The 14,884-nt window shown below is 34.8% G+C and overlaps 1 protein-coding gene and 1 long non-coding RNA gene across 3 annotated transcripts; one reads left to right on the forward strand and one right to left on the reverse strand.

The window, feature by feature from the left end:
* Positions 1 to 1,616: 1,616 nt before the first annotated feature.
* LOC130723817 (uncharacterized) lies at positions 1,617 to 5,324 on the reverse strand. 2 transcript variants are annotated; one of them, XR_009014357.1, is made up of 7 exons: positions 4,234 to 5,324; positions 3,370 to 3,617; positions 3,044 to 3,145; positions 2,793 to 2,875; positions 2,335 to 2,549; positions 2,034 to 2,215; positions 1,617 to 1,942 (listed from the first exon to the last, which is right to left on the reverse strand). It is a non-coding gene; the product is annotated as an uncharacterized LOC130723817 (long non-coding RNA). The 2 variants fall into 2 exon arrangements; XR_009014356.1 differs by having other exon boundaries at positions 3,386 to 3,617; positions 4,234 to 5,322.
* Positions 5,325 to 14,222: 8,898 nt separating this feature from the next.
* Positions 14,223 to 14,884, forward strand: LOC130722046 (putative lipid-transfer protein DIR1). The gene is made up of 2 exons (XM_057572636.1): positions 14,223 to 14,562; positions 14,723 to 14,884. The coding sequence occupies exons 1-2, from the start codon at positions 14,238 to 14,240 to the stop codon at positions 14,761 to 14,763; spliced, it is 366 nt and encodes a 121-aa protein (XP_057428619.1). The 5' UTR covers positions 14,223 to 14,237; the 3' UTR covers positions 14,764 to 14,884.

Genomic DNA, 14,884 nt, shown 5'->3' on the forward strand with positions numbered 1-14,884 from the left:
GGCATGCATTTGCACTATATCTACTATCTAGTCTTCTAGATGATATTTTTTTGGTATTGAACGGTGGTAACTGGTAAGGTGATGTCCTTTGACTGTGTGATTCATGCATGCCCCATCTATAACTCCATGCGGCTTCACCGCTTCAGAATTCAACGGTAGCCAATTACAGCAACAACTTATGCACTGACTTTTTTAGAGCAAAAAGAACAAATTAAAGCATTGCGTCTCTCATTTTCAATCCTTTTCTTCTACCCTGTTGAGTAACAGAGGTGAGGCTGAAGTTTGTTGCTTCGCCAAAGTAATTACATTGTATCAGACCATATATATTACCATTGGTTCAACAAGTGAAATCTTTTGCTGTAGACTTAAAATTGAAGAAAGTCAACTCAAGAAACCCTTTTGGGAAAAGAAAACGAATAAACCTTCAATTTTCTTCAATTTTCTGTAGTTATGTTTAGGAATCATTATTTTTAAGCTTAAGGTAAACCACTGCCAACACCAAATAAAAGACAAGCTAGCTTCAATCAAATTCAAATTCCACTTACGCAGATAAAACTTCTAGTGCCAAACCAAATCAGGACCCTCTACAGTTGAACAACAGGTGCAGTTGGAGAAAAATAGAAGCAAAAAGAAAAACACACATCATGAAAATAGAAGCTTTATAATGTGTACTCCCTCCGTTCCTATTTAACTGTCCGGGAAGAGAAGAAACACACATATTAAGGAATGCAATTAATTTTGTTGGTTTTCATAAAATTAGTACTCCCTTCGTTCCTATTTAACTGTCCACTTTGAAGAAAATATTGTGTTCCTATATATCTGTCCACTTATACTTTCAAGAGAGCATTAATTGATGTTTTTCCAAAGAATACCCTTGTGGAAACAATAAATGAAGAAAGATAAAATGCAATCTAAAGGGTAAAAATGAAAAACAAATACTAATTTTATGAAAACCAACAAAATTAATTACATTCCTTAATATGTGTGTTTCTTCTCTTCCTGGACAGTTAAATAGGAGCAGATGGAGTATTTGTTTTTCATTTTTACCCTTTAGATTGCATTTTATCTTTCTTCATTTATTGTTTCCACAAAGGTATTCTTTGGAAAAACATCAATTAATGCTCTCTTGAAAGTATAAGTGGACAGATATATAAGAACACAATATTTTCTTTAAAGTAGACAGTTAAATAGGAACGGAGGGAGTATAACTTTTGACTTAGTGATAAACTAGGTGACTAAGTTATGCAATTCCATGAAAGAATTTTTTTCACATATAAATCATGAAATTATCTTCATCACATAATTAAGACCTCCATCATACTCAATCACGTACCCCGAATTCATTATTATTACAGGAATAGAACCTTTTTCATAATGAAACAATAATGAAAATCGATTAGGAAATACACCACACAAAAATTAAAGAGGGGAATCACAAGCCGCACTTTATCTTATTCAGTAGGGTTTACATTCACTTAATTTCTTATTGTTTCTGAAAACTCCCTTCATTAACTGCTCTTAATAACACTAGATATGAAAGCTTCAGACAGTGCAAGAAATTGTAGGAGCGCATGAAGTCAAGACACAACATCTGCAATCCAGAGATGACACTAGTCTTGTGTACATTGATGACTATATATGAGAGGATTAGCATTTAGCAATTACCACTTCAAAATGCTAATCACATGGAAATTTCCCAAAAGAAGATCTCACACTCTGCCTTTTTCTTGTGAAATTATTCTAACACTCTTAATACATACTTTCACACTTTTAATCAAGACACCTGATATGTATTATCCCTCTTATTAACTAGTACATACTACACAAGAATGGGGATATACTGAGTCTTCATTGCTATAGTAGCCCTTCAAAATTTGACCATTTGCTTTGGTGAACTTAACCAGGACTACCATACATCCCATTCAGTAGTGGCAAGAAGAACCTGTGATACAAGTGAAGCAGTTACATTGGTCAGTTTGATGTGTTATTGACACAATTAGTTAAATACTAGAATATGCAATCTCAATGCTTACCTGAATTTGTAGGGAGGGCCAAAATCACCATGTCTAGCACCTGGCAAAGCTAAAGGAGATTATGAGCAGCATTTTTGGATGTCTCCGCAATTCAACTTCGCAAACAACCCAAACATTCTACCTCTGCTTCTGATGTCTCGTTGAAAAGCCTAGTCATGTTGTGGCAATAGGCCTTTGGTGCACTGGCATAATCAAATTAACAAAACTTAAAACCAAAAGGAAATTGGATAAATGACTAACAGCAAAATGCAATGTAATAGTTCAAGACTTGTATCTTCTGTCACAGATGTATCAATCTTACTCTTATCTGAAGAAGGTAAGCATATGATTTCCCCTCAGTCCTCATGCTTATTTGACAGGCTCCTTGACCAAATTTCAACAGCTATATCAATATTTTCAACACATATATAGCAAAGGGTTTCAGCTATACTGTATTGCCAATTGCCAACCCCATAAGTTTTGCGACAGGTGTATCAGTGTATCACTAAATATTGTCCATTCATCTCTCTGAGAAATCTGTTCATGTGTGAGGACAAGAATAGTATGAGGTATTATAACAACCAAAACATTGAAATATATGTCTAAAGCAAAATTTCTAATTTATAATACATGAGAAATTCTAGTGTCAGAACGTTATCCAGTCATACGCAAAAATAAAAGATAAAAAATTTCCACATATTGCATAATGATACTGGCAATATGACAATTAGAAGCAACAGTATGAGGAAAACAATGTCCAAATCTGTACTAAAAAGTTACCCTGGATTTTGACTTGGCATTGCAGGGAGTGTTAAGCAGGTATTTAGATCTTTGAGCTCAGAGCTGAATTCCTGCATGACTTGCTGAGCAGATTGACCAAAATATTTATCAGGTTCTAAAATCATACAATCACTTAAAAATAACTCGTGGACATTTTCCATGGTTCTTCATTAGAGATTTGGATTGGTTTCCATGATCCGAAATCCTCTATATAATTACAATTTTCAATTATTTTCTAATTGCAAGCTTACCCAATAGTTTGTAACATCTTCCTGGGCATATGTACTGGTGTTCATAGAGAAGTACTTCCGATTGTTTTCTTGGAAGCCTGCTTTTGCTGAATGAGCCTTGACCTATCAACCAAATGAAATATAAATAAATGAATAAACAATAGATATAGATCCTAATATGTAATGATAATAATAATATATTTCCTGAAGTTTCAGTTTCTGATAGTTACAAGGGAAATGCATAATCATATGTGTATTGCGATATGTTCATCTCAGAAGTATGCCTTAGCCTCACAAATGACAATGAATTCATAATTTCTGCTATACAAGCAAGGGTGTATGCTAACCAGTGAGAAAAGTAACCTGCCACTTTAGAACTGGAATGAGATGATTGGCCTGCTTCAATTCTGTGCCCTGCATCTCCAGAAGCTGTTGAAGCTGAGAATGCATAACACTGCTGTGCCTTGTTCTTTGGATGGGGAATCATGATCAAATCTCGCACCACACCTGCAATTTCTTGCTTTGCAATAACTCCTTACAGATTCTCTAGTACCAACGCAATTCATCATCACTATCGCTAAGGATAGTGGTAGAGCTAGAAGTTTGTGTTAAAGGTCCAAACATCGAATTATATATATGTGTGTTACCTCAGTACTACAGAAAAAACTTTGTATGTCATAAATATGATAGTGTATAATAATATTTATTAACAAAAAATTCAAATTTTTTGGGCATGTCAGTAGCAGGCCCCCACATTGCTGGCTAGCTGATCAAAATCCAATGTCAAATGCTCAGTTATAAAACAAAACCTACAGGCCACAAGTACATGAAGCAATACAAATTAAACGTTTACAAATTAAATATATTCAAATTAAAATTTCATACAAGAAAGCATGGAAAAAAAAAATAAAGGTAATTTTAGATACAAGAAGTAGGGATTTGGCTCCTCTAAAGTGAGTAAAGTAAGCATCATGACTATCAATAGAAATTACCTACTCTAATAAAGTCAATAAAATAACTCAATCAAGAGTTGTAATACTTACTTTACCCTCTCAAAAGTGAGTGGGAGGAGCCGGACCAGGAAGTAGAAGGCACACAATGAAATGAACAGCAGGAAGAAAAGCATTTTGGAAGTTAGAAATATTCAAAGCCATTTGAAAAATCAAAGAATAAAAACCTAAAGAAAATGAGCAGGTGTTCTTAGAGGATACGGGTACGATTCTTGCAAGATTATCTTTGGGATATGAGCAATTTTGTGTCTTGTTGTGCTTGCTTCATTCTCACATTCTTCAATTAATCTGTTGTCAGGATGAATGATTTCCGGGGTTTGTAAGTTGGTAAGATGAGGCATTTCTTCAGGCAGAGATCTCAAACTACTACAATCTTCAAGATTGATGTGCTGGAGTGATGAGAGGTTGCATATCCAATCAGGTAAGGCCTCGAGGCCTGGAGAATCATATATGACAATATTTTTGAGAGAAGGAAAATGGTAGAGGTCATCCTTAAAGCAAATTTCTATTTCCTGCCAATTGCCATGCTTGACTTGAAACACCATGAACTTCAAGATGCTGGAGAGAAGTAAAATTTTTCAAGAGTTCTGTCAGAAGGTCTCCTGCTTCAATGCGCAAGAATTTGAGGTTGGAAAGCGGGGTGAAGTCAATTGAAAATCTTGATGCTGCTGCTGCCATGTTTGGTGTTGCTTCTAGTGGCTCCCCAGTACATTTCCTTAATATCAACCTCTTGTCAAGGTATGGAAAAGTAGGCATGCAAATCAACTTCCAACAGTACTCAATTGATAAATGAGAAAGACGGGGAAATGAGGTCAAGGAGAGTTGATGTGAATAGTTAACATTATCAAAATCACCTCCCATCTTGCACCATCCCTTGAGTTGGCGACATCTGCTAAGAGTGAGTCTCTCCAAAGACGGGAAGAATGTTCCACCAGGAAAACCCTCTTCCAAATATATGTGTTCCAGTCCATCAACTGAATCTAATTTGAGCGACTTAAGGAATGGGAGACGCTCCAATGGTGGAATATTACTGACTTTTAGGCACCAAAAGAGAGAGATTTCAACAATATTTGTGAGTGAAGAAATCACATCCGAATTAGAGAATTGGAGAAGTTAGCAGAGAACACGTGAAAAGCAAGGAGAGGAGAAAAGAGAAGAAAATCTAGAATTTGATCTCCAAGAAGAAAAGAGTCTAGGAGGCTTTGTACCGGTGTCATATAAGGTAAGAGTTTGAATTTACCTTGTATAATTGTAGTATAACAGAGGTTGAGTTTAACATGAAGGAACCCCCAACTTCTTTGAAAATTCAGAACTGAGATACTGTGTTGAGTGTTAAATTGTGGTGGGCAAAATTGATTTTGGGCGAAATTGAGGTTCTGGGAAAATTTGGGTTCTGCCCGCAGATGCCCTAACAGTCTGTGTTGTAGAGAGCATAACTCTCTCTACAGAATTCCGAATTGAGTGAAACCAATTTTGTATGAAAGCTAACTCATAACGTTATGTTGGGTAAAATTGTCATAATTTTTGGGTTGCTGGTTCAGTACCATAATTATCTGCAAGTTCACTCTGTTTCTGCCCGCAGACACCCTAGCAGCCTGTGCTATAGAGAGCATAACTCTCTCTACAGAATTCCGAATTGAGTGAAACCAATTTTGTATGAAAACTAACTAATAGGGTTATATTGGGTAATATTTTCGTAATTTTTGGGTTGCTGGTTGAATACCAGAATTATCTGCAAGTTAACTCTATTTCTGCTTGCAGACACCCTAACAGTCTGTGCTGTAGAGAGCATAGCTCTCTCTACAGAATTCCAAATTGGGTGAAACCAATTTTATATGAAAGCTAACGTATAAGGCTATGTTTGGTAAAATTTTCATAATTTTTGGACTGCTCATTTAGTACCAGAATTATATGCAAGTTTGTTATGTTTCTGCTTATTTCTGGGATTGATTCTGAAACTGATTCTGGTAATTGATGTGAGACATTTGATGATTTTGTGTTTCCTGTATGTTGGTGGAATAGTGAATGATTTAATAATTATATTGAAGTGTTATTTTGTGCAATTTTGGTGTGATTTCCGTTATGAAATTTGGTGAGAAAATATGTTATATATTAGGGGCTGAAGTAGTCTCAATTTGCATGTTTTAATTTATGAGTTTTTGCACGAAATACACTTCATTTAGTCAAGAGGCAACGTGTCGGTTTTCATCGGAAAACTGAGGTTTGTCCCAGAACTGGAGTGGTTCTGGAAGTCTGGAGTGGACTTCATTGGTGGTTAACTGTCTGGAGTGGACGCGGTGATACCGCTAAGGGCATGTTTGATTTCTGTTTTTAAAAACAGTTTTCTGTTTTATAAAATTAAAAAGCAAAAAAACATGTTTGATTAAACTGTTTTTTGAAAATTAATTTAAAAACTGTTTCCTATTTTTTTGTTTTTAAAACAGAAAAATCAGAACAGAAAAAAGTTGTTTTTGTTTTTTTATTTTCTAATTTCTGTTTTTTAAGGGAGAAAACACGGAGAACAACTTGTTTTGTGTTCTCTCATTAATGGCACAAATGTAATTATTAGCAATTAGAAAAATAAGGGTTTCAGAGTTGAATTGTTGAATGGCACAAATGTAAGTTTCACGTTTTCAGTGGTTTTATGTGTTTGGTGAATTGTTAGTGAATTATTTTGCTGTTGTGGTAAAGTCGAATTATTATTCTTCTTAAAACTTATAATTTTCTGAAACAACAATAAGAATTATGAAACTGTCTTGAGAGCAAATATTATAATCACTCAGATTTTAAAGAAAAGGCGAAGAGTTTATAAAGCAAAATCTGAATTGTTTACTTGCTCTTTGTTATGCTATATTTTATACCATGTAAGTTCTTACCCTTCTGTTGGAATGATGTTCTATGCGACATCGCTCAGGTACTGGAGGTAGAGATGTGGCTCATGAGGAGTAGCTTCGGAGAGTCTTAGCTTATGTTAATAATATTATTATTATTATAAAATAAGTGTCTTGCTCTGTAATGTAACACTTGGTAGATATTTTACGTTACTTTTACACTTCTGTTGAGAGGATTTTATAACCTCTCTTTATGGAAGTTGTTGAATAATTTTCTAAATTATGGCGATGTCGTACCGTTGATGGCCGAAGTGCCTATGAAATTCAGTTTTGAGTATGATGAATTTTATTGGAATATCAAGGAAGATAAACCTATTTAAATAAGTGATTTTATGCATCTTAGGATATCTGGCTGGTTTAGAAATTTTATTGGCAGAAATAATTCATTCTTTGGAAAACATATGAACTTATAAATTTTCAAACACAATCAGTGTTAATTTTAATGAGTTTTCGTGAAGAAGTGTAATACTCCCTTGATATGTTTTTAAACTCTGATAAACGTTTTTAAATAAAACAATGGGGAAAAGGTGACCCGGTTGAGATCTGAGGGAGGTGAGAGGCGGATCGGGCAAGAGGAAAACAGGCTAAGAGCGAAATCAGGAGGTGGTGGGTCGGTTGTTGAGTCGGTGCTGGCCATTACAGTGTCCATCCAGTCGTCGGAGTTGAAATCAGAGAATCTGAAGGCGGCGGCGGAATGAGGGTCGAGCGACAGAGGGAACTGGGTTTACGGTGGAAATGGAGAAGTTTGGATGTACAACAATTGCTCCTTGTGTTCAGGGAAAGGTAAAGGGAATAGGAAAGGTCAACATTGCCCTTTGGTCCACCGTGGACCAATTTTAAAGTTGTCTACCCTAGTGAGCACCGAAAAGGACTAGACAGACATAAAGTTATCTTTACTTGTTCATAAAATATATTGTTTAACACAGATTCTTGAGGCATAACAAATATTCTTTGTCATGTTTCAAAAAAAAAACAAATATTCTTTGTCATGTCTTTCCAGGAAAAAAAAACAAATCTCTTTAGGCTCAACGAGTATTCTTTTATCTCTGCCTCTTTCTAGGCATAACTAGTATTATTTTTCATGCATCTTCAAGCATATTGATATGAATTGATGACAATCATGAGTGTTGTTCATACAGATGTAACACCCAGACTTTCAGGGGTCACAATAGTAACCCAATTTAAAGTAAATGTGGAATATGCAAGTAAATTTTTTCATTTTCTTTTCCTTTTCATGATAAAATTTTTCAACATATGCAATTTAAGACTTAACATAATATTTACAACCCCGGGTACCTGAAATATAAGCCCGAAGGCAATAGTTTACAAGATTTCAGAAAACACTTATTAGTTTCAAATATTTTACAAGTGAAGGAAGGAAATAGCCCCCAAAATGGCCTCCTCTAGACCTCTACGTTCGACTACTCCATATAATTCCCAACTACGGAGAACTACACAAAACGTAATGTGTTGGGGACCTACCTTGTCCCAAAATACAGTCACAACTGGCTAGAATATCAAACACCTCATAACATGAGGCTCTATCCACCATACCCTAATCCAATCTCATCGACCCTCATCCACCTCACTCATGGAGTCCGGGTCCTTGTCGGAAGGCTTAGTAGTAATCATTCCGCTCCGGATCTACCCAAACGGCGAACCATCACGAACCGGTTGTCAACCATCTGGCAGTTTGTCGACCGCCCAAACACAAACAAGGCAGTGCGAGGGTCAACTCATAGAATATAGTATAATACAAATAGCACATCAAGAGATGAAGAGATGTAGGTATATATATAGCATGTTGCATCATAAGCAAATTCATAAATTCATATCATGTTATCAGTTCATAGGTCATAATCTCAATAGCAACACATCATCATATATAGTTAGGTGCATGGTATGATGATATGCAATTGCCCTACGATTCAACTATATGCTAAAAAAATACTCCGAAAAATAGGTTGGGCACCATCGAGTCTGTCCTAACATCAGTCCAGTGTTTAACTATTCTTCTAGGGTGTCGCTTACCACCTAGGCATAGTCAGATCGATCCTAACCCTCATGGTTTAACCATTCTACTCAGGTGCCGCTTACCACCTAGGCACAGTCAGATCGGTCTTAACCCTCCTGGTTTAACAATTCTGCCTACTATGCTGAAGAACCACTCTCTGTATTCTTCAGTGAAGGCTTGTTCTTTCGACCGTCTCGACCTTCGTGAAGCCCGACCTTTCGACTGTCTCAAACTTAAAGCATGAATGCATGATGCAATATGGTTAGCCAAACAACGATTCGTCCTCATCAGGATATGTGTCTAACTAATGTTCAATGTCTCTATCGTTTCCCTAAGGTGAACGTTGATCCATCGACAAAAGCTTCAACAAGCAAGAGTGCTAACCACACTTCGTGACTCCTCTAGTCTTCTAGAAGGGGATCCACCCACTATAAAAGTGGCTCCTCCATTTTACTAGTAGCTTTTTTACTCACTTAATGAAATAGTACTTTTGTGCTCTGCTAGGCTTTACTAGAATATTCTCACATACCTTGTAGACCTCTAGTACGGAACATTGACGTCGTTTGTGACTCTGAATCAGGTGTTTTACCAATGACACTAAGAGGTTAGGGTTACAATTGATGGAGACCAGATTTGGACTCAGTCGTCGTGCACCGCGCCGGAGAGGCGGCGGTCGGAATGCCGATCAGATCTCAGTTCAGGCTTTTCAGTCTAACCCTCAGATGGAGTAGGAGGCTTCCTCTGAGGCGGTTCTGTCGCATGTGGCACGGTCTCAGGCAACCCCGGTGTTAGATCCAACCTCAATAATCAACCCAGATCAGCCAGTTAGTCTAGAACTGGGTCTTGGGGCAGGAATTCTGACACCGAAAGGACCGAATCTAGGCCGGTAACAAGCGAAGGTACCACATGGAGTTTCAGATCCAATGCGAGGTGTTACTCCGGCAGATCTGAAACAGGTACTGAACTCTATATATGCGGTCCAGCGCCAAAACAAGCATTTGAAGGCCCAGGTGGAGCATTTGAACCAGATGCGTGATTTTCGCCATGGGCGACACGTTGAAGCGGAGAATGTTGTGGAATTCCAACCATTTGCACCAGCGGTGGAGATTCCAGAGCATTTGCAGACTTTAACTTTAGATATGTATTCATGTGACTCAGACCCGGTGACTATTTGAGGTATTTCAATACAAAAATGGTTAAAGGCGGGGCCACTGACTCTGTCAAGTGTCGCTTATTTCCTTCAACATTCAAAGGCACAAATATGACATGGTTCATCAAACAACCGCCTTATGTTGTTCGTAACTTTACGGACTTGTCTACTAAGTATCAGACTCAATTTTCTGCCTACCAACCACAAAAGGCGACCATTGCAGACGTGTTTAATGTTCGCCAGCAACAAGGTGAAAGGATAAAAACATACATGGTGCGCTTCAGTAAAATTTCAGTCTAGTTGGAGGACGCCAATCTGCTGGTCTATGTGACAGCGTTCAAACATGGTATGCATGCGAGATCTTTGAATAGCGATTTAACACGAAGACTGGCACAGGATATGTCCGAGCTACGTGCCAGAGTTCATGAGTTTATCTTGGTGGATCAAGATGATCAGTTAAAAAAAGAAAGGGAGGAATGGCGTAAGGATTTTGAGTCAAGTACAAATTCTGCCACCCCAAGTGAACAACAATGTGCGCCCAAAGATTCCAGACCAGTTCAAAAGTCGCGCCAACCAAGGGTCGCACCTTAACAACAAAGGCAGGGACCACAAAGTTGAATGTGGCACATAAACGCCCCAGCTGCACCGCCGCCACAAGTTTCTCAAGCACCAAGAGCGCCCACTACGTTACAACAATAATAATTGAACGCTCCATTAAGTACTATTTTGCGCGCCGTTGGACAAACAAATGTTGTACAATACCCAAGGCCTCCTCGGCGGCCTCCAGCGAATCTCAACACAAATAAGTGGTGTGACTTCCAAACAGCTATTGGTCATACCGCTGATAATTGTTGGACTTTGCGAAAAGGGATAAAACATTTGATAAAGGCGGGTCACTTACCCAACTTTGTTATTACTAAGCCAGCCCTGGCGGCCCAAACGCAGGCGGCTCAAACAACTGCAGCACTAACGGGCAAGGGTCCATTTCAGGTGGATTTGGAGGTGGACGATTATCTAGCAAGGCCAGAAAAAGGTATATAGCGGCAATCAATTCCGTGCACACAAATTATTCAAGGGAATGTTGGGTGAATCATGGCCCATTGCTTTTATTCCGCAAGACTTCGCACACGTCACGCCCCATGACAATGACCTTATTGTGGTGACGATTAGGGTCAATAACAACATTACAAAGAAGGTATTTGAAAGGCTAGGGCTCGATATTGTTGTTAATCTGAATGACAAGTCAATTTTAATTTTACATATTATTATTATTATTAACTTCACTAGGTTTTTATCCTAAATGGGTTTTTCTTAGGAAGATTTTAATGAGGTATGATCTCTAAGGTGATCCTCACGGGGTTGATTTTGTATGTTTTAAGTTTCCCTAGTACATGAGAGGGTTGTTCTCATGCATCTTTTCTTTTAATAAAGTTTCTTCTGCTATTTTATAAAAAAATTATTAATTTTTTTCTCAAGTTGTTGTTAATAATGAGAAATATATCATTTTCTAAAAAAATAATGAGAATTGAAAAAAGTTGTACAATTAGTAATTAATATAATAATTAATATAAATGGTTAATAACTATTTAATATTGTGATGAATCTATATATATATGTAAAGCTCACTTGAGCTATATGTAATAAAAGCATTAAACAATGAAGTTAAACAAATTAAATTTCTATTCAACTTTCAATATAATGTAACTTTTGAAATATTTCAATTTTTATGATTTTTGACTTTACACATGCCAATATGATGTAACCTTTGATTAAATTATGTAATAATATTTTTATTAAATACATTAAATATAAATATTGAAAACTGAAAGAAATTAACTAGAGACTATTTAGCTACCTATACTAAATAATAAAATTATAAACTAAATTTTGAATTTGTTTTTTACATTACTCATTTATTATTTCTTCATTTCAGAAAATAATTCATCAACTATAAAAAAAAACTACATTAAATCATATATATGAAAGTATTATATATTAAATAGTAAAAATATAAAATACATTAGATAATAAGATACTCATGTTTGTATTAGTTGTATTAACTATTAATTATAAATTGCAGTTGCTTATAAAAAAATGGTTTATTCAATATTAATTAAAAAATGTTAGAATATTAATTATCAATCATAAATTGAAGGGAAGAAAATTAAAATAGAACCAAGTAATATTTTTTATACAAAAAATACTGAGAGTTAAAATTAATTATAATAAAATAATATTTATTAAAAATAATTAAGAAAAAGTAGTCTTTAAATAAAAAGTCGCTCTATGAGTATTTACCATTAACTATAATATGTGTGTATTCGTTGAAAAAATTCTTCAAATATAATTTTTTATTTATTATATATTAGTAGAAATGACTTGAGAAATAATAACAGAGTAAAATAACTATAACCAGAGTTGAATAAATTTAAATTTAATAAATAATTCTTTACACTGATAAAATCATTTCTTGTTGTAATTTTAAAAGTTAAAATTACTTTATTGTGGATATAAAGTGTAAAAAAATATGTCATTATAACTTATTTATGATATTAAAAACTTATTACTTGATTTAATATATTTCAAATTCACATAATGATTTCTATATTTTTAAATGAATAAAATATTAAGACTACTTCAGTGCTAATTATTTAATATCAATTACTAGAGAGAAATGCATGCGTGTTTAATAACAATATTGTTTCTCTTGAACATATATGAGACTATTGCTTGGTTTGTGTGTTTTGGTGGGTCAAGGGGAAGTGGAATGATTGTTCATATGATTTGGAACAGTTTGCTAGCTAGAGGCTTTGAGCGTATTAAATGGTCACGAAAACAAAAGATGCCACAAAGAGTGTTTTGGGAGCCACAACTAGAAACTGTTTTGAAGTTTAATGTAGATGAGGCGTTGAAAGGGAACCCAGTGGTGAGTGGTATTGGCGGGATTTTGAGGGATCAAGGAGGAGATTTGTTAGGTTACTTTGCAAAAGGAACTGAAATGTTGTGGGCTTTTGACGAAGGTTCAAGCAGTGTTACATGCTTTGTTATTTTTCCAACAATTTAAATTTTCAAATGTGGTAGTTGAGAGTGATTCTTCCTCAGTGGTTGGGTGAGTACGTCTATGGTAGATAGGAGGTCATGGAAATTGGAACATGTATTTAATCATATAGATCATCTGATGTCTATAATTCAGTGTGTTGGTGTGGTGCATGTATTGAGTCAGGAAAACACTATGACAAACTTTTTGGCAAATCAAGGGTGTGGTAGGGAACAACAGATATGAGTTTGTTGTGATCCAATGTAATTATATAAATGAGAAAGTTTTTCTCATTTTTATTGCGTTTCAATAAGGTTTCTTTTTTAAAAAAGGTCAATTATCAAATTTGAGTAATATTAATTATTTAGATTTAGACAACTCTAATTCTACTCAATGAAATGCCTCACCTCCATTATTATTTAAATATTATATTTTATAATTAAACATATTTATATATTTCTTAAAACTATAATAATCATATATAATTTTTAAAATATTATAAATAAACCCGTGCAACGCACGGGTATAATTTCTAGTGTGAAGGTAAAGTCAACTTTACTGTTACATATTATTTTTATTATTTATTTATTTTTTCACATGTTTATCATTAATAATGGAAATTAATCAATATTTTTACAATTAGTACTTAATAGAATGAATAATATAAAAATTTATTAATATCAAATTAATATTGTTATTAATGTGATAGTCAAGTCAATTTTATTTTTACTTATTATTATCATTATTATTATTTTTTTCTTAAGTTTTCATTAATAATTAATAAATATTAAATTTAAATATGAAAAATATGATTTTTTACAATTATTAATTAATATAATAATTAATATCAATTTATTAATAATTTATTAGTATTGTTACTAATGTATTTTTTGGGCTAACATTTATGGAAAAATGTCAACTAAGTAATTAATTATATTAATATTTATACATAAACTTTGATTAATAAGCAAACGTGATTAATGATTTTATTTTTAATAAAATTTTCCCCTCCCATCGTTCTTCTATATAATAGTTCCTCCATTCTACCTTGCTTTCACAACTTTCTCCATCATATTTCTTATCAAGATTCATATTGGAGTACATATTGTCAATATGATGACAATTAGACACCTAGCTTTTGCAATGTTGGTGCTTAGTTCAACCATCTTAGTTTTTGAAAAGGTGTCAGGCATCTCAGCTCAACTTGAATGCAAGGGCAGCTTAAGTGGCATAGTGTCTCAATGTCAAGCCTTTGTTAAAAAAGAGGGGCCACAAATTCTTCCATCAGACGCCTGCTGTGAGACCTTAAAAGCTGCTGATATCCCTTGCCTCTGCAAATATATTACCCCGGTGATTCAGAGCCAGATTAGCATCGAGAAAGCTATCTATGTGGTCAAAACTTGTGGAGGCACAGTCCCTCCTGGAACCAAGTGTGGAAGTAAGATTTCAACTCCTATTGTTCGGTAACTTGTATTTATGTGAATATTGTTCATCTCAGAGTAATAACACATGTGTGGTTGATCATTGAATTTTTTTTTTTCGTATATATATTTTCAATATTGAAGTCTCTACTACTAATAATGACCTGTCTTATTTAGGTTATACGGTTCCACCATCACCTCCTCCTCTAATGGCATAATCCAAGGCGCATGGAACTTCTATGACATAAATATCCACCTATATCAAAAATTAAGCCATACTCATACATATAAATACATGGCATCGGTCTTTATATATGTGTTTTTCTTCCTTTAGTGTAT

This window comes from Lotus japonicus, chromosome 6 (assembly GCF_012489685.1).
Source record: "Lotus japonicus ecotype B-129 chromosome 6, LjGifu_v1.2".
NCBI classification, from domain to species: domain Eukaryota; kingdom Viridiplantae; phylum Streptophyta; class Magnoliopsida; order Fabales; family Fabaceae; genus Lotus; species Lotus japonicus.